Source organism: Neovison vison, chromosome X (assembly GCF_020171115.1).
Source record: "Neovison vison isolate M4711 chromosome X, ASM_NN_V1, whole genome shotgun sequence".
NCBI lineage: Eukaryota > Metazoa > Chordata > Mammalia > Carnivora > Mustelidae > Neogale > Neogale vison.
The window spans coordinates 6825642-6846636 of NC_058105.1; the positions used below are offsets into that span (position 1 = coordinate 6825642).

The following is a 20995-nucleotide window of genomic DNA, read 5'->3' on the forward strand; positions in this document are numbered from 1 at the left end:
GGCTCCCTGCTGAGCAGAGAGCCCGATGCGGGACTCGATCCCAGGGCCCTGAGATCATGACCTGAGCCAAAGGCAGCGGCTTAACCCACTGAGCCACCCAGGCGCCCTAAGTAAATTCTTAACAAATGAATGAATAACTCTGCAGTTTCTCAAAATCCATTATTCTGTATTCTTTGTTTTCTTAACCAGACCTTGCCAGGTGGTGTATTACAGCACTCACTCCCCAGGATCATCAACTTCCTCAGTCACTCCAATTCAATTATTCTACTTGTTTCTGAAAAAAATTTCCATAACCATTGATGGATTGGTGGCATTTATAAGCCTATGTTCTTGAATTCTTCTAATTTTTCAATCTGCCTGCAATCTTCCTCTGTGTTAATAATCAATTCTGTTTTCTATTTCTTATAAAATGTATTTTAGATCTTGACAATTCCTTTTACCTTCTCCATTAAGGATATAAATACTATTATATGAAATTTACTTTAACTCACTGTGTACCTTTCTACCTACCAAAACATAGATAGTATTTGAAAGCAGGTTAGGGGTAAAGAAGTATGACATCTGTTAGAGAAAATTTAAGAAGGTAAGCAGAGATTTGAATAAAATGAGGAGCAAGCCATGAAAAGGTCTGAAAACAAAATTTTCAGAGTGAAAGGATAGTAGTAACAAAACACTTGCCATTGGTGAGTGACTAGTACAAAGATCATAAAAGAGGCCACTGTGACCTAAATGGAATGAATGATAAAAAATTTTAAAAAATTGGGGATGGGGTAACAGGGTGATAAGCATTAAAGAAGGCATGTGATATGATGAGCACTGGGTGATATACTCAACTAATGAATCACTGAACATTATGTCAAAAACTAATGATGTACTATACCTTGGCTAATTGAATTTACATAAACAGAAGTAAGAAGAAAGAAGAAAGGAGAAGAAGAAGAAGAAGAAGAAGAAGAAGAAGAAGAAGAAGAAGAAGAAGAAGGGGAGGAGGAGGAGGAGGAGGAGGAGGAGGAGGAGGAGGAGGAAGAAGAAGAAGAAGAAGAAGAATGGTAAAGAATGGTAAAAGGTAACATCACAGATCTGCAACCAGATCCCATAAAGCTTTAAAGGCATGGTAAAGGTTATGGATTTTGATCTATGTGTGTTGGGAAGCCATTAAGGTATTTTGAGCAAAATTTTTCTAATTTAAAATTTTAAAAGATCATTCTGACTGTTGAGTATACAACAGATGGTTTGTGGAGGAATAAAATTAAGAGGTCAATCCAGTGAGGCTAGGAATGGATATGGAGACTTGCATGTAAAGGAAAATATCAAAGATAAAAGGGAACAACAGGAAATACTGATATATAAGAATCCAAATGAATACCTGGAGCTTCAGAGAGACATCTTTAGTATAAAAGAGTGGGACATTTATGGTCTAAAAGCAATAGCGGGGTTAGGAGGATGTGAAATACCCTTCTAGAAAGTGGGGTGAGAATAACAACTTCTGTCAAGCAAAAGGCAGCAGAAGAGAAGTCTCAACTGAGAAATGGGTGTCAGTTAAGATAGGAGTTATTGGAATAAAAAAATAAATATTTTCAGTAAAAAATCTGGTAATGGGGGGCCTGGGAGGCTCAGTGGTTTAAGCCTCTGCCTTCTGCTAGGGTCATGATCTCAAGGGTCCTAGGATCAAGCCCCACATCAGGCTCTCTGCTTGGCAGGAAGTCTGCTTCTCCTCTCTCTCTCTGCCTGCCTCTCTGCCTACTTGTGATCTCTGTCTGTCAAATAAATAAATAAAATCTTTTTAAAAAAGTTGGTAAGGGGGACACCTGGGTGGCTCAGTGGGTTAAAGCCTCTGCCTTCAGCTCAGGTCATGATCCAAGGGTCCTGAGATCGAGCCTCGCATTGGGCTCTCTGCTCAGCGGGGAGCCTGCTTCCTCCTCTCTCTCTCTCTCTGCCTGCCTCTCTGCCTACTTGTGATTTCTGTCTGTCAAATAAATAAATCTTTTTTTAAAAAAAGTTGGTAAAGTAGAATGGTTTATTTTCCATGAACAAGAATTCCTGAGAGAAATGAGGGAAAACTTACGAAGGATGGGAGGATAAAGTCTAGAAGAAAGCACAGTACGGGACAAAAATAAAAAGTCAGGGGAGAATTAGGGGTACCTGGTTGGTGCAGTTGGCTAAGCATCTGACTCCTGGTTTTGGCTCAGGTCCTGATCTCATAGCTTGTGAGGTAGAGCCCTGCTCCCTACTCAGTGAGTCTGCTTGGATATTCTCTCCCTCTGTCCTTTCCCCCATGCATGCCCTCTTTCTCTCTCTCTCTCTCTCAAATAAATAATCCTTTTTTTTTCCAAATAAATAAATCTTAAAAAAAAAGAAGTGAGGGGAGGATAAATAATAACACAAGAAACTACAATAAGGCCACTGACTGGGGGGCGACACAGAGGTAAGCCCTGTAGAACATATGGCCTCACATGTCTACACAGAAGTTTATCATGAGGCTTTGATATCTGGTAGCCATTCCAAACATACTAATATCATTGGCTGACTTAACTTTTATAGTCTTCCTGGAAAAACAAAACACTAGAACAAATAAACGGGCAATCAGACTGATTCATTTCCAAAGCCCTCACCTAGTGGTGGAAACAGTAACAGTGCTTGGCAAGTTGGGTAATGCAGAGCTCATTTGATAGAACTGACCACAGGCTTAATTCTAGTTTATGATGTCAGATGTGTCATCCAAGTGAAAAACAATAACTGCACTTAGAATGGTTGCAAATAATAGCAAGTAGTTATAAAATCCTATATATAAAATGGGCATGCAGGAGACAATAATATTGGAAAAATGATAAAGTAAAATAGAGTGAGATAACTACATGAGGTGAGCATTAAAGCACAAAGCAGTTTTCATGAAGTAAAGGAGTGGTTAATGATAGGAAGCAGCAAGGAAGGAATGGAAGGGTGGCTTCCACTTGAACTGTTAGCTGAGGAAGTAGTTTCCTCATGAAATGGCCAATTTAAGGTAAACAGAAAAAAATGGAGAATATTTTGTTTTTTTTCTTTCCTATGACTGTCAGCACTTGGTCCTGTATCAGGGCTCTGTATGTATAGGCACACATAACTTACTTTCCTTTTTAGACCATCAGCTTCTGAGTACTAGGGCCATGCTATGGTTAGCTCTGCATCCCGCATATATTAAAAAAAATGATCATTGTTTGTTTTTGTTTCAATTGATTCATCAATGATAGAAAACTTTTGTTCAGAGCATTTATGTCTACCATAGAACAGGGAGGGAAGACTACCAGTTTATGAGTACAACTTAACCCATAGTGAATTTTATTAACCCATAGAAAAAATATGAAGGGGTGACTCAGTTTGTGACTGTATTTACAGGAATGCCCCCACAGATTTAAAAGCCACTAATAATAATAAGCTAAATTATTCCAAGATGTGAATGGAAGTTGAGTATACTATCTAATGTAAAATATTATTCTGGAACATTCAAATATTTTTCAAGAAGGAAAATCTATTTAAAAAAGATTTTACTTATTTATTTGCAAGAAAAAGAGAGAAAGACAGAGAGACAGAGAGAGAGAGAGAGAATACAAGCAGGAGGAATAGCATGCCAAGGGAAAATCAGGCTACCCACTGAACAAGGAGACCAACGTGGAACTCAATCTCAGGACCAGGACCCTGGGATCATGACCTGAGCCAAAGGCAGAGGCTTAACTGACTGAGCCACTCTGGCATCCCTCAAATTCTCTCTCTCTCTCTTTTTTTTTTTTTGTCTCTGACATTTTTTAAATTTAATTTTATTTTTTCAGTGTTCCAAGATTCATTGTTTTTTTTTTTTAAGATTTTGTTTATTTGACAGACAGAGATCACAAGTAGGCAGAAAGGAAGGCAGAGACAGAGAGGGGAAAGCAGGCTCCCTGCTGAGCAGAGAGCCCGATGTGGGGTTTGATCCCAGGGTCCTGGAATAATGACCTGAGCCCAAGGCAGAGGCTTTAACCCACTGAGCCACCCAGGCACCCCCCCAAGATTCATTGTTTATGCACCATTCTCAGTGCTCCATGCAATATGTACTCTCCTTAATACCCACCAAATATTCTTAAAATAAGAAAAATAGGGTAAGGATTACTGTATTTACAAGATTTAGGTAAGAATTTGACTATTTTAAAAGCAATTCTTTTTTAAAAAATTTTTAGAGGAGGAGGGTCAGAGGGAGAGAAAGAATATTAAGCAGGCTCCTTGCCCAGCATAAGCCCATGCAGGGCTCAATCTCATGACCCCTGATATCATGAATAAAGACAAAATCAAGAGTTGGATGCTTAACTGACTGAGTCACCCAGGTGCCCCTAAAAGCGGTTCTAAGAATAATCTTTTTTTTTTTAATGTAGAGGCTTATTTCTTTATTTTATTTTCTTTTGTTTTTAATTTTCAAAAGTTTAATCAAAGTAACATACAGTTAAAAAAAGAAAAAAGAACTTAAAGGGGTGCCTGGGTGACTCAGTGGGTTAAGCCTCTGCCTTCTGCTTATGATCTCAGGGTCCTGGGATCAAGTCCCACATCCTGTTCTCTGTTCAGCAGGGAGCCTGCTTCCCCCTCTCTCTGCCTGCCTCTCTGCCTACTTGTGATCTCTGTCAAAAAAATAAATAAAATCTTTTTAAAAAGAACTTAAAGTCTTATAATGAAAAAAAAAAAAAACCCTTATCTCAGAAAACCGCAGAAAACCCTTACCTCAATGTACTCATCTTGTCCAGCAAGTCTTTTTATTTTTTTATTTTTTTATAGAATCTTTTTTTTTAAGATTTTATTTATTTATTTGATAGAGAGAGATCACAAGTAGGCAGAGAGGCAGGCAGAGAGAGAGAGAGGAGGAAGCAGGCTCCCTGCTGAGCAGAGAACCCTATGCGGGACTCGATCCCAGGACCCTGAGATCATGACCTGAGCCGAAGGCAGTGGCTTAACCCACTGAGCCACCCAGGTGCCCCCAGCAGGTCTTAATTATTTTTAATTCTCTTAGGTGATATTACTAAATTTCTTTTTTTTTTTTCTTTTTTTTTTTCCAATTTATTTATTTTCAGAAAAACAGTATTCATTATTTTTTCACCACACCCAGTGCTCCATGCAAGCCGTGTCCTCTATAATACCCACCACCTGGTACCCCAACCTCCCACCCCCCCGCCACTTCAAACCCCTCAGACTGTTTTTTTTTTCTTCAATTTTTTTTCCCAATTTATTTATTTTCAGAAAAACAGTATTCATTATTTTTTCACCACACCCAGTGTACTAAATTTCTAAATAATATGCTTATACTGCTATTAGTTTCACACATAACCGATCTTTTTTGATAGTGATTCACCTCATTAATGCAACCTTTCCTCCATTCTCCAATACAATTATAACAATGTTTTTAGTTTAATCAATAATCATCATTATAAATGACTATATAAATGCATCTAGCCTCCTGCCCCAGTCTAGACTAGTTTTTCCTCTAAGTTTATTTGCTGCATAGCTTTCATTTTAGGACTTATGTTCACGTATTTCCCCTGTTGGTACTTTCTTTTCTGGATCCAGCATTCTTGTCTTTTATATTCTATTCTTTTGTTTTAATAGAACATATCTTCCAGTATCTTCCTAAGGTGGAGCGCATGGGAAATTCTGAGATCTTAGCGGTCTGAAAATGGCTACTGTACCTCTTTGCTTAATTGATACTTTGGCTAGGCACAGGATTCTAGGTTGAAAAGCATTTGGCCCTCAGATTTATGAGATTTACTACTCTGCTGTTTTCCATCATCCAGTATACTTGAGAAGTCTGATGACATTCTGTAACCATTCTTTTGCAAAAACAAAACAAAACAAAACACAAACACTTATTTTAAGAATCTTTTTTTTTAAATGACATTAAACTTTTTTATTTCTTTTCAGCGTAACGGTATTCATTGTGTTTGCACCACACCCAGTGCTCCATGCAATCCATGCCCTCTCTGATACCCACTACCTGGTTCCCCCAACCTCCCACCCCCAGCCCCTTCAAAACCCTCAGATTGTTTTTCAGAGTCCATAGTCTCTCATGGTTCACCTCCCCTTCCAATTTCCCTCAACTCCCTTCTCTCCATCTCCCCTTGTCCTCCATGCTATTAGTTATGCTCCACAAATAAGTGAAACCATATGATAATTGACTCTCTATCCTTGAATTATTTCACTCAGCATAATCTCTTCCAGTCTCATCCATGTTGCTACAAAAGTTGGGTATTCATCCTTTCTGATGGAGGCATAATACTCCATAGTGTATATGAACAACATCTTCCTTATCCATTCGTCCACTGAAGGGCATCTTGGTTCTTTCCACAGTTTGGCGACTGTGGCCATTGCTGCTATAAACATCAATAGGGTACAGGTGGCCCTTCTTTTCACTACATCTGTATCTTTGGGGTAAATACCCAGTAGTGCAATTGCAGGGTCATAGGGAAGCTCTATTTTTAATTTCTTGAGGAATCTGCACACTGTTCTCCAAAGTGGCTGCACCAACTTGCATTCCCACCAACAGTGTAAGAGGGTTCCCCTTTCTCCACATCCTCTCCAGTACATGTTGTTTCTGGTCTTGCTAATTTTGGCCATTCTAACTGGTGTAAGGTGGTATCTCAATGTGGTTTTAATTTGAATCTCCCTGATGGCTAGTGACACATTTTTCATGTGTCTGATAGCCATTTGTATGTCTTGATTGGAGAAGTGCCTGTTCATATCTTCTGTCCATTTTTTTCCAATTTATTTATTTTCAGAAAAACAGTATTCATTATTTTTTCACCACACCCAGTGTTAAGAATCTTTTTAGAATATCATTTCGTCTCTGCTTTTCTGAAATTTCATGATGATGTGGCTTTATGTGGGCCTATGAAGTCACTTTCAATCTGGAGGCTTATGTATTTCTGTTTATAAAAATGTCTTGTATTAGTTCCTTGTTAATTTCCTTCATTCCTTTTTCTCTGTTCACTCAAACTGCAGCTTCTGTGTTGGCTTATTTCCTGGATTCATCACTAAGTCTCTTACCTTTTCTTTTATATTCTCAGTTTTGTTTTGTTTTGTTTTTTCATTTTGCTTTTTCAATTTGGGAAATTTTCCTCAGTTTATTTGCCCATCTCTCTATTAATTTTTTCATTTTGCCATTTCTTTTTAATTTCAAGAGCTCTTCCTTATTCTCCAATTTCCTTTATTTTTTTATGTTTATTTGAGTAAATTTATTCAAAATTCTCCCAAACTGTATATATTTTCGGCAACATGATTTGTGGACATCTGCAAGAGATTATTAAAATATATACTATTGTTTTCGTTTTATTGAGCTCTTGAATTTCTGAGAGTTTAGATCTTGTGTTTCCCAGCTTTATTGCTTGGTGCATAAAGTGGCCTAATTGTAGCTTCTTTGTGTATTGTATATTTCATCATGCTATAACGGATATGACCAATTTAAGGCTTATGTTTGTAAGTTACATTTTAACTGATATTAAGAGTGGCACTTTTTAATTTTTGTTTGGTTTTTATGTGCCTGATTTTGTAGCAAATGCCTATCTCTTTATTTTAATAGTCTTTGTTATTTCATTTTAGATATTAACTTTTGAATTTAAGGTACTCTGAGACTACTTCTCTGGCTGTTTTGTTGAGCCATTTTGATGAGATACAATAGAATGTAAAAGGGTCTTCTATTGTCCAAAGGCAATCTGACTTCCTTTTATATTAGTATCTTATTGTTTTATGGATCTATTTACAAATATAAAATATAGAATTTTCTTTAATTCCCTAAATTATCCCTGTTTCTTCCACGATGAGTTTTTACAAAAAAATCTTTGCTTTTTCTCTTTCACATTGCAAACTTCACTTTGATACTCCTTGATATGCCAAAATTATTTGATAACATAAAAGATGTATGTATGCTAAATGTATCTGAGTTGAGCTTGTTGACTGGTTGAAGACTTAAGATCAATTGGAAGCAGGTAATTTTTTATGGGGTACTTCAAAATGTACATATGTAATGGTCTTTATTCTGGAGACATTCAGCTTCTTTACAAACTTCTGCCTTTCTTCTGGAAAGTATACATTTGGCTGCAGACATTTTACATGTTGGGCAAGCTCTGAGATCTTGACTACTCTGTACACAGATTTTAACCAATATCCCTAGCTGCTTCATTCTCTGCTATACCAAGCACCTCCAACCCTGAGTCTCTTTAGGGTTCTATCTTACTGTAGCTTAATAGATTAGTTCTTATTCTCTTTCCACATTCATTCTTCTAAAAAATGTACTAAAATCTCTCGTTTGACTGAAATCCCTTTTCCAGTTTTCCTGGTGCTTATTTATACCTATTTTATTTCTTTACTCTCATTTTAGTGAGATTGTCAGAGGAAGCAGTGATTATAAGGTAGTCATTTGTCTTCATTTGTAAGGGAGGGTGTTTTTTCCCATCTATTCCGTCTTTTCCTTTCATTTATAATCTCTCCTCTAACATTTTTTCTAATCTCTAATCATAATACAACTCAGAAATAAATTTTTAAATCACTTATACTAGTTTTAAATCTATTCTAGCTTTATAAATCAAATAAGGTTTAATGTTTCTCTAAAGTATGAAAAAACCAAACTGAGTTTAGTTATCAATTAGATAGCAATTTAATTGGTATAGATTAATTTGCTATAGATAAATTAGATACCAATATTTCTTATTTTCAAAGCACTTTTTTTTGTGTGTGGGTCAGCAGTTCTCAGTGTTAGTTCCTTTACATTGTAAAAGTATAGAAAAAGTAGAGCACCCTCACATTAAAGATCCATTGTTCTGTGTTCTGTAGCTTTTTTTTTCTCCAATTTATTTATTTTCAGAAAAAAAGTATTCATTATTTTTTCACCACACCCAGTGCTCCATGCAAGCTGTGCCCTCTATAATACCCACCACCTGGTACCCCAACCTCCCACCCCCCGCCACTTCAAACCCCTCAGACTGTTTTTCAGAGTCCATAGTCTCTCATGGTTCATCTCCCCTTCCAATTTACCCAAAAGCACATACCCTCCCCAATGTCCATAACCTTCCCCCCTTCTCCCAACCCCCCTCCCCCCAACAACCCACAGTTTGTTTCGTGAGATTAAGAGTCACTTATGGTTTGTCTCCCTCCCTATCCCATCTTGTTTCATGGATTCTTCTCCTACCCACTTAAGCCCCCATGTTGCATTACCACTCCCTCATATCAGGGAGATCATATGATAGTTGTCTTTCTCCGCTTGACTTATTTCGCTAAGCATGATACGCTCTAGTTCCATCCATGTTGTCGCAAATGGCAAGATTTCGTTTCTTTTGATGGCTGCATAGTATTCCATTGTATATATATACCACATCTTCTTGATCCATTCATCTGTTGATGGACATCTAGGTTCTTTCCATAGTTTGGCTATTGTGGACATTGCTGCTATAAACATTCGGGTGCACGTGCCCCTTTGGATCACTACGTTTGTATCTTTAGGGTAAATACCCAGTAGTGCAATTGCTGGGTCATAGGGGGTTATGGACATTGGGGAGGGTATGTGCTTTTGGGTAAATTGGAAGGGGAGGTGAACCATGAGAGACTATGGACTCTGAAAAACAATCTGAGGGGTTTGAAGTGGCGGGGGGATGGGAGGTTGGGGTACCAGGTGGTGGGTATTATAGAGGGTACAGATTGCATGGAGCACTGGGTGTGGTGCAAAAATAATGAATACTGTTTTTCTGAAAATAAATAAATTGGAAAAAATTATTAGAGAAAAACAGTAGATATGGAAGACAAAGAAAGCTCTATGATATATATATATATATATATATATATATATATATATATATATATTTCTGTGCTTTTAGGAAGAGAACAGAACACAGATACATTTTAGGAATGCTTTCTTAGAGCTTTCCTAAAACAAAGACTATTGTGAATCTATAGGCTTCTTCTCAAACTATTCTAAAAAAATATAGAAATGGGAGGAAAATTTCCAAATTCATTCCATGAGGCCAATATTACCCCAATTCCAAAACCAGACAAAGCCTTCATTATAAAAGAGAACTATAGGTCAATATTCCAGATGAACAGGAATGCAAAAATTCTCAAGAAAATACTAGCAAATCAAATCCAACAGTACATTAAAAGTATCATTCACCACAATCAAGTGGGATTTATTCTGGTGCTATAAGGATGGTTTAATATTTGTAAACCAATCAAATGTGATACAACACATTAATAAAAGAAAGGATAAGAACCATGTATTCCTTTCAATAGACGCCAAAAAGTACCTGACAAAGTACAACATCAATTCATGATAAAATCCCTGAACAAAGTGGAGATAGAGGGAACATACCTCAACATTAATAAAGGCCACATATGAAAAGTCCACAACAAACATCATCCTCAGTGGGGAAAAACTGAGAGCTTTTCCTCTATGGTCAGGGACAAGACAGGGATGTCCATTCTTGCCACTGTTATTTAACATAATACTGGAAGTCTTAGCCTCAGCATTTAGACAGCAAAAAGAAATAAACCCAAAGACTCCACCAAAAATATCACTAGAGCTGATAAAAGAATTCAGTAAAGATATAGGATACAAAATCAATATATAAAATCTGTTGTACTTCTATACACCAATAGTGAAGCAGCAGAAAGAGAAATCAAGGAATCAATCCCATTTACAATTGTACCCCAAAGCATACTATACCTAGGAATAAACCTAATTGAAGAGGTAAAATAGGTGGGAAGTTGGGGTACCAGGTGGTGGGTATTATAGAGGACACGGATTGCATGGAGCACTGGGTGTGGTGAAAAAATAATGAATACTGTTTTTCTGAAAATAAATTAATTAATTAAAAAAAAGAAGAGGTAAAATATCTGTACTCTGAGAACTATAAAATGATGATGAAAAAAATTGAAGATGACACAAAGAAATGGAAAAATATTACATATTTATGGATTGGAAGAACAGAATTGTTAAAAGTTACCATCCAAAAAAAAAAAAAAGAAAAGAAAGTTACCATCCAAAGTATACCATCCAAAGCTATCTATACATTTCATGACATCCCTATCAAAATACAAACAGTATTTTTCATAGCGCTAGAACAAACCATCCTAAATTTTATATGGAACCACAAAAGACCCAAAGCAATCTTGAAAAATAAAAGCAAATCTAGAGGCATGACAATTCCAGATTTCAAGTTATATTACAAAGCCTTGGTGATTAAGACAGTATGGTACTGGCAAAGAAAGAAGAAGGAAAGAAAGAAAGAGAGAGAGAAAGAAAGAAAAAGAAAGAAAGAAAGAAAGAAAGAAAGAAAGAAAGAAAAGAGAAGAGAAAAGAAAAAAACAAACAAACAAACAAACATAGTTCAGTGGAACAGAAATGAATCCACAACTATATGGTCAGTTCATCTTTGACAAGGCAGGAAAGAATATCCAATGGAAAAAAAGATAATCTTCTCAACAAATGGTTTTTGGAAAATTGGACAAAATTTCATGCAAAGGAATGAAACTGGATCACTTTCTTACACTATACCCAAAAATAAATTCAAAATGGACGAAAGACCTAAATGTGAGACAAGAAATCATCAAACTGCTAGAGAACACATGAAGCAACCTTTTTGATCTAGGCCATAGTAACTTCTTATTAAATATTTCTCCGGAGGCAAAGGAAACAAATCAAAAATAGAACTTCCCTATGACCCTGCCATTGCACTCCTGGGTATTGACCCCAAAGATACAGATGTAGTGAAAATAAGAGCCATCTGTACCCCAATGTTTATAGCAGCAATGGCCACGGTCACCAAACTGTGGAAAGAACCAAGATGCCCTTCAATGGACGAATGGATAAGGAAGATGTGGTCCATATACACTATGGAGTATGATGCCTCCATCAGAAAGGACGAATACCCAACTTTTGTAGCAACATGCACGGGACTCGAAGAGATTATGCTGAGTGAAATAAGTCAAGCAGAGAGACTCAATTATCATATGGTTTCACTTATTTGTGGATCATAACAAATAGCATGGAGGACATGGGGAGATAGAGAGGAGAAGGGAGTTGGGGGAAATTGGAAGGGGAGGTGAACCATGAGAGACTATGGACTCTGAAAAACAATCTGAGGGTTTTGAAGGGGTGGGGGGTGGGAGGTTGGGGTACCAGGTGGTGGGTATTATAGAGGGCACAGATTGCATGGAGCACTGGGTGTGGTGCAAAAATAATGAATACTGTTATGCTGAAAATAAAGAAAAAATAAATTAAAAAAAGGAAACAAAAGCAAAAATGAACTATTGGGACTTCATCAAAATAAATAGCTTCTGTACAGCAAAGGAAACAACACAACTAAAAGGCACCCTACAGAATGGGAGAATATATTTGCAAATGACATATCTGATAATGGGCTAGTATCCAAAATCTATAAAGAACTTATCAAACCCAATACAAAAACAAATAATCCAGTTAAGAAGTGGGCAGAAGACATGAATAGATACTTTTCCAAAGAAGACATCCAGATGGCTAACAGACACATGAAAAGATGTTCAACATCACTCATTATCAGGGAAATACAATCAAAACCACAATGAGATACCACCTCACACCTGTCAGAATAGCTTAAATTAATAAAGCAGGAAACAACAGATATTGGGGAGAATGGAGAAAAGGGAACCCTCTCACACTATTCATGGGAATACAAACTGGTGCATCCATTGTGGAAAACAGCATGGAGATACTTCAGAAAGTTAAAAATAGAACTACCTTATGATCCAGCAACTTCACTACTAGGTATTTATGCAAAGGACACAAAAATACTGATTGTAAGGGATACATGCACCCCCAATGTTTATAGCAGCAATGTCCACAATAGTCAAATTATGTAAAGAGCCCAAATGTTCACCAACTTATGAATGGATAAAGAAGTTGTGGTATATATACACAATGGAATATCTCTGAGCAATAATAAAATAACAAAATCTTGACATTTGCAATGATATGGATGTAGCTAGAGAATATTATGCTAAGCAAAATAAGTCAATAGAGAAAGACAATTATCATATTGTTTCCCTTGGGCAGAATTTAAGAAACCAACCAGAGGATCATGGGGGAAGGGAGGGAAAAATAAAATGAGGTGAAATCAGAGAGGGAGACAAACCATAAGAGACTCTGAACTAAGGAAATAAACTGAGAGTTGCAGGAGGGGAGGGGGAATGGGGTAACTGGGTGATGGGCATTAAGGAGGGCATGTGATATAATGAGCACTATTATATGAACAGATGAATAACTGAACTCTATATTAGAAACTAATGATACACTAAATGTTAAATAATTGAATTTAAAAATGTTTAAAAAAGGAAGTGATATACAACGGAATATTACTGAGCCATAAAAAGAACAAAATCTTGACATTTACAATGATGTGGTTGGAGCTGGAGTGTAGTATGCTATGTGAAATAGTCAGAGAAAGGCAAATACCATGATTTAACTCATATGTGGAATGTAAGAAACAAAACAAATGAACACAAGGTGGGGAAGAGAGGCAAACCATAAAACAGATACTCAGCTATAGAGAACAAACTGATGGTTACCGGAAGGAAGGTGGGTAAGGTGTGGGTTAGATGGGTGATAGTCATTAAGAAGGGTACTTGTGATGAACACTGGGTGTTGTATGTAAGTGATTAAGTAATAAATCCCTAAATTGTACACCCAAAACTAGTATTACACTGTAGTTAACGAACTGGAATTTAAATAAATACTTGGGAAAAAACCCTGCATGGTGTCCTAGGAAAAAATTCATACAGATAGATCAAGATATATCCTTGAAAAGAAACTAGAATTTATAAATAAAAGATACATTTGTATGGGCTTCTAGGCCATAAAATCAAGTCCTCCATTGTGTAAGAGACTCTCAGGCTGGTTTTAAATTTCTTCATAACAGGGGCTCTTGGGTGGCTCAGTTGGTTAAGAATCTGGCTTGGGCTCTGGTCATGATCTCAGGGTTTGGGTACTGAACCATGCATCAGGCTCTGTGTTCAGTGGGGAGCTTGCTTCTCCCTCTCCCCCTGCCCCTACCCCATGCTCTCTCTCTCTCTCTCTCTCTCAAATAAATAAAGAGAATCTTTAAAAACAATTCCTCATAGCAAAAAAAAAAAATTCTTCATAGCAACAGTGATAGACGTGAGTATAGCAATCAATGTCTATATGAACATCAGAGAGAGAATAGGACCCATGAATTATACAACAGCACAACTACAATTCAAGTATAAACAATTGACAGATAATTCTATACATGCAATATCGTAGGAAATATTGTTCCCATGAGCCTTAAAAAATATTCTAGATGATAGCCTTGAGGTAACTAAGCAATGAAAGGAAAAATGGGCCATCTTTTCAAAATAGTCCTTTTATCCATTTAAATGTAGAAATACACATAATTGACCATAGGTATTATGGCTGGCTCTATAAAAACATGTAAATGCTGTAAGCCTTGACAACACAATAATAGTTTGACAATGCAGAAATAGCATAATAAACAAAAGTTAGGAAATTACAAGGACAGAGGTGAGAGGTAAGGTAAGTATACTAATTTCCCTGTTTTGTAGTGTGTGAGGGATCAATAGAACTTGTTCACAGATGACAAATCAAGTATTAGATGGATTAATATATTTTAAGGATACAAAGGTAACAACTATGCTAAGTATAATAATAATATCAACCCAAAATTTCCTATGATAGATATTAGTAGAAATATGTTTATTTCTTCATAATTTATATCAAGGACTTAATAAATTCTATCTAAGTAGTGAAAATCTAGTCTAAAATTTTGCCAACTCACCAGTCTGTATTCTATGAAATATATCTTTTCCTCCAGTTTGAAAATCTTCATTATCTTTTCTCTTCTCCATGATTCTTCATAGTACTGGAATGGTTCTGGGACCACATCTGCCAGTTCTTTTTAGCATCTTTGGATAGTCTTCATCTAGATCTAGAGATCTGAACTCTTTTAAAGCAGCCAAGGACAATAATCTTGATTTCACAGTATTTATGTTTTATTCCTACCATCTCTAGTTGGCTTACTGTTTTTTTTTCCTCCTTCCCATCTCTCAACCAATCCAACTAACATTTATTCAGCTTTTACTATGAATCAGGTGCTGTGAAAGAATACTGGCTAGTTAAGAAGATGATGTAGACAAGCCCCTGCCCCAAAATGTTCAGTCTAATGAGGAGGCAGATAAACAACTCTAATACAAATACAAGATTATAATAATAAGAACACACTTCTCCTACCACAGGAAAAGCTAAAACTATCCAGATGATTCTTGGAAAGGTTCTATGGAGAAAATATAATTTAATCTGTGTTTAGAAGAATAAGCTGGGAAAAAAAAGAATGAGTAGATCTTCACAAGGCAGGAAAAAAAAAAAGAATAGTTTAGGTAGAGCATAAAAAGTTAAGCAGAGACCCAGAAGGAACAATGATCACTTTAGTTTGAATGTAGTGGGAATATACTGAAAAGTGAAGTGCAGAATTGGCCCTAGAGACTGTGCACTTTTCTGGATGGCTTTATAAGTACAATGTGTTCTCCATGATTCTAGCAGTATCATACTTAGGGTCAGTTCCTCATCACAAGACATCAACCCTCCATGATACAAACCCTCTTTCTTTTGCCCCCAGCAAACACTCCACATTGCCAAGAAGCACTCCAGTTGAGAATTGGATTGATGACCCCAGTGAATAGCACACAGCCTTGGCCAGTTCCCACAGGCTGCAGGCTGCCCACTCCTGGTTCCAATACAGTTCTCTCAGGGAGTGCTTCCCAGCCCCCACCCTTGCTGTAGCTCACCTTCATCTCCAGGGCCTCTGGCACCTTCTTGCCTTCCCAAGCCCAACTCCGCTTGGTGAAGTAGTTAACAGTGGCAAATTCAATCAGCGCAGAAAATACAAAGGCATAACAGACGGCTATGAACCAATCCATGGCCGTCGCGTATGCCACTTTAGGTAAGGAGTTTCTGGCACTGATACTCAAAGTGGTCATGGTGAGAACAGTGGTGACACCTGGGGAGAGAGAAGATGAGAGCAAGTTGCCATTAGAAGACATTTAGAACATATATGATGAGATCAGCAACTTTGACTTATGAAGAAGAGCTATACCGCGCTCAAAATGGTCCCTTTAAAGTAAAAATAAATAAATAAATAAATAAATGAATAAAGTAAACACAGAGAATATCAACATGGGATGGTTCTACCTAGTAATTACCCCATCCCAGTTATCTCAGGAATAAGAATCTCTAGTAAGGCACTTCTAAAAGTTCTTCTCTAGTGGTGCCTGGGTGTCTCAGTCATTAAACATCTGCCTTCAGCTCAGGTCATAATCCCAGGGTCCTGAGATTGAGCCCTGCATTGGGCTTCCTGCCCAGTGGGAAGCCTGCTTCTCCCTCTCCCACTTGCCCTGCTTGTGTTCCCTTTCTCACTGTCTCTCTCTGGCAAATAAATAAATAAATAAATTTCTTAAAAAATGAAAATTCTCCTCTAGCCTCTACTTAAATGTTTCCATTAAAGAGCAGGTAATCTACTTCATGGTAAGAACAATTTTTAATTAGAAAAACCTTACTTTCTGAGCTGCAACCTGCCTTCCTCTAACTCCCAGCCCACTAACTGATCTCAGAGTTCTTTCTCTGAAACACAGGAAAGAGAAGCCTGTTCCCTCCTTTCCAGAACAGGACTTTATAGAGTTGGAGAACATGGGGATGACTCCTCATGAGTCTGTTAATCTCCAGAATGGACATGGCCACTTCTTCTCGTGTTTCTCCTCCTTCCCCATTCTGGTAGTTCTCTTCTGAACAGCCCAAAACCTGAACCAAAGACTCAGGATTTTCACTTCTCTTACTGTAGACAATACTCTCCTAACACTGCAACAAGCCATTGTAGAAAATGGTACTTTAACCATATCACAGTCCAGGTCCTATTGAGCTTTGTGGACAACCAAAGCTATTTCAATATCTGTTTCTTTCAATTTTTGTCAAACCAGAGCTTGCTTTTAGATCAACTGATTCTTTTTATTGGTGATGTTATTAACCTAAATTTAAGACTTCCATTTATTCACTTTTAAATTCTATTAAAACTATTTTTTTCTACTCTGTTTGTATTGTAGATATACATATGAGCTATAGTGTTGTGGTTAATGATATAAGCTTTGAAATTAGATTGAAAATAGACTGAAATTCTGGCAATTACACTTAGTAGCAATATACCTAGAACAAGGAGATTTACCCCCACTAAACCTGTTTTATTATGTGTAAAATGTGTGATTATACCAGACTCAGAAATTTGTTGGGGGATCCAATGAGATGATGTTTATAAAGCCCATAACACCATATATGACAGAGAGTAAACACTCAAGAAATAGTAGCTTCCATAATTAACATTTATTTTATTTTTACTATTAATGAGAATAGTGTCATAATTAGATAATTAATTATAGTGGTATAATTATAAACATATTTTAAACAACATTACAATAATAATTTTATCATTGTTAGCAAAAGTATTCTAGCCTCAAATAGCTAAACTAAAAATTAAAAGTCCTGGACTCTGCCACTTACTTGCTTCGTATCTTGGGTAATTTGTTTCATTTTTCTATGCCTCCATTCTCCCCACCTATGAATATTTTCTATAGTCTCTATACCCTAGAATTTTGACAAGGCAGTTGTTGTACCCAAAGACATCCAGACTTCAGGAAGAGGGAGTAGTCAGACCCTCTTTCTGAGTGTTGGAATGCTCAAGAGGATGGAGAATGTGAGTCTGGATCAAGTAGGGGCATGGAAAGTAGTCCTGATGTGGTGAGATGCATAGAAAAGCAAGCAGAATGGCCAAGTTAAGCTGGCAGAGTAGTAGGGGGACCATGAAATTGCCTTGTCCTTCAAGTACAACTAGACCAACATTTAACTATTTTAAACAATGAGGAAGATGAGCTGAGGACTAAGGAAACAATCTACACAGTTGGAGGAAGAGAGGTGGCACACGTGAGACTTATCTTTTTTTTTTTAAGATTTTATTTCTATATTTGACAGACAGAGATCACAAGCAGGCAGACAGGCAGGCAGAGAGAGAGGGGAAGCAGGCTCCCCACTGAGCAGAGTCCAACGTGGGACTCGATCCCAGGACACCAAGATCATGACCAAAGCTGAAGGCAGAGGCTTAACCCACTGAGCCACCCAGGTACCCCAAGAGACTTATCCTGACAAATCAAAGCACAGCTACATAAAGGTCCAAACACTCTCCACTACAAGCAAGTGGGAACTCTGTAGAGGAAGGACCAGTGGGAAAGAGCAGGCAAAACACAACAGCAGAGTGTACACACCATACACCAGAAACACTTCCTAAAGGTTTTGTTGTTGTTGTTATAATTTTTGCTAGTTTCTTTTTTTCTATCCTCCTTTCTCTTCTGTATATAATGACTAGGCAGAGGAATTCATCCCCTCAAAAACAAAAACAAAAACAAAAAACAGGAGGTAATACTGCCAGGGATTTCATCAAAAAGGTTTGAAGTGGTGGGGGGGTGGGAGGTTGGGGTACCAAGTGGTGGGTATTATAGAGGGCACGGATTGCATGGAGCACTGGGTGTGGTGAAAAAAATAATGAATACAGTTTTTCTGAAAATAAATAAAATAATTTAAAAAAAGGATATAAGTAATATGTCTGGACTAGAATTTAAAATAATGATTATAAAGATAGTAGTTGTGCTTGGAAAAAGCATAGGAGACACTAGAAAATCCCTTATTATAGAAACATAGAAATAAAAGAACTAAAATCAATGGGGTCAAAATTAAAAATGCGGCTACTGAGATACAGTCATAAATTAAGGCTTTAACAGCAAGGATAAATGAGGTAGAAAAGAGTGTTGTTAATATAAAAGACAAAATGGTGGAAAATGAAGCTGCCAAGAAGAAAGAAAACACCTGGATCATGAAGGGAGACCTCAAGAACTCAGCAATTCCATAAAGTGAAATAATATCCAGATAATAAGGGTCCCAGAAGGTGAAGAGCAGAAGAGAAGGACAAAAGTTTTATTTGAATAAATTATAGCTGGGAACTTCCCTAATCAAGTAGAGGAAACAGACATTCAAATCCAGGAGTCACAAAGAATCCCCCTCAAAATCAATAAAAATACCTTGCATATAATAATGATACTTCCAAATTTCAAGATAAAGAGAAAATCCTGGAAGTAGTTTAGGACAAGAGGTCCTTAGCCTACAAGGGTGGACACATAAAGTGGACAGCAGACCTGTCCAAGTGACCTGGCAGGCCAGAAAGGATTGGCATGATATATTTGATGTGCTAAATGGGAAAAAATATGCAGCAAAAAGTACTGTATCCAGCAAAGGTGGCATTTAGAATATAAGAAGGCATAAAGAGTTTCCAGGACAAACAAAGACTAAAGGAATTAGTGAACACTAAACCAGCCCTGTAAGAAATAATATCCCATCCACAAAGAGAGAGTCCAAACATGACAAAGACCAGAAAGGAACAGAGACAGTCTATAGAAACAGTGACCTTACATGTACTGCAATGGCACTAACTTCATATCTTTCAATTATCTTTCAACAATTATTCTTTTTTTATACAAAAATATTTTATTTCTGATTTTGTTATGAGTGAGAGTTAAAAATAATTATGGGGCACCTGGAGTGGCTCAGTTTGTTGGGCAACTGCCTTTGACTCAGGTCATGATCTTGGAGTCCCAGGATTGAGTTCCCCCATTGGACTCCCTGCTCTGCAGGAAGTCTGGTCCTACCTCTGACCTCCCCTTCTCATGCTCTCTTTCATTCTCTCTTTCCCTCTCAAATAAATAAATAAATCTTAAAAAATAATTATTCTGAATGTAAGTTGACTAAATGCTCCAATCAAAAGTTACAGGGTATCAAAACAGATTTTTAAAAAGACCCATTGATATACTGCTTACAAGGAAATTATTTTAGACTCAAAGTCACCACCAGATTGAAAGTGAGGGTGTGGAGGACAATTTTTCATGCAAATGGACATCAAAAGAAAGCTGGAGTAGCCATTCTAATATACTGTAATAAGAGATAAGAAGGACACTATATCATAATGAAGGGATCTATCCAAGAAGAACATCTAACAATTATAAATATTTACACTCCTAACATGGGAGCAGCCACATATATAAACCAATTAACAACAAAATTAAAGAAACACATTGATAATCTCTTCTAGTCCCATCCATGTTGCTACAAAAGTTGGGTATTCATCCTTTCTGATGGAGGCATAATACTCCATAGTGTATACTGACCACATTTTCCTTATCCATTCGTCTATTGAAGGGCATCTTGGTTCTTTACACAGTTTGGCGACCGAAATAAGTCAAGCAAAGAGAGTCAATTATCATATGGTTTCACTTATTTGTGGAGCATAACAAATAGCATGGAGGACATGGGGAGTTAGAGAGGAGAAGGGAGCTGGGGGAAATTGGAAGGGGAGGTGAATCATGAGAGACTATGGACTCTGAAAAACAATCTGAGGGGTTTGAAGTGGCAGAGGGGTGGGAGGTTGGGGTACCAGATGGTGGGTATTATAGAGGGCACAGATTGCATGGAGCACTGGGTGTGGTACAAAAATAATGAATACTGTTATGCTGAAAATTTAAAAAAAATAAAAATAAAAAAAGAAACACATTGATAATAACAATTATAGTAGGGGACTTTCACCTTATTGACATTAATAAATAGATCATCTAAACAGAAGATCAAGGAAACAAGGTCTTTGAATGACACAGTGGACCAGATGGACTTCACGGACATATACAGAACATTTCATCCCAAAGCAGCAGAATACACATTCTTCTCAAGTGCACATAGAGCATTCTCCATAATAGATCACATACTGGGTCAAAAATTAGGTCTCAACTCGTATAAAAATGATTGAAATTACTATATAATGATTGAAATTACGGTTATTTTTAGACCACAGTTCTTTAAAACTTGAAGTCAACT

At 37.1% G+C, this 20995-nt stretch overlaps 1 protein-coding gene across 3 annotated transcripts in view; it reads right to left on the reverse strand.

Annotated features, from left to right (window-relative positions):
• GABRA3 (gamma-aminobutyric acid type A receptor subunit alpha3) overlaps positions 1 to 20995 on the reverse strand; it is a 408152-nt gene that overhangs the window by 19341 nt on the left and 367816 nt on the right. For all 3 annotated transcript variants that reach the window (XM_044235314.1, XM_044235313.1, XM_044235315.1), the window contains exon 9: positions 15829 to 16040. In XM_044235314.1, coding sequence (XP_044091249.1) covers positions 15829 to 16040 — 212 coding nt within the window. The remainder of the gene's footprint in view (positions 1 to 15828; positions 16041 to 20995) is intronic.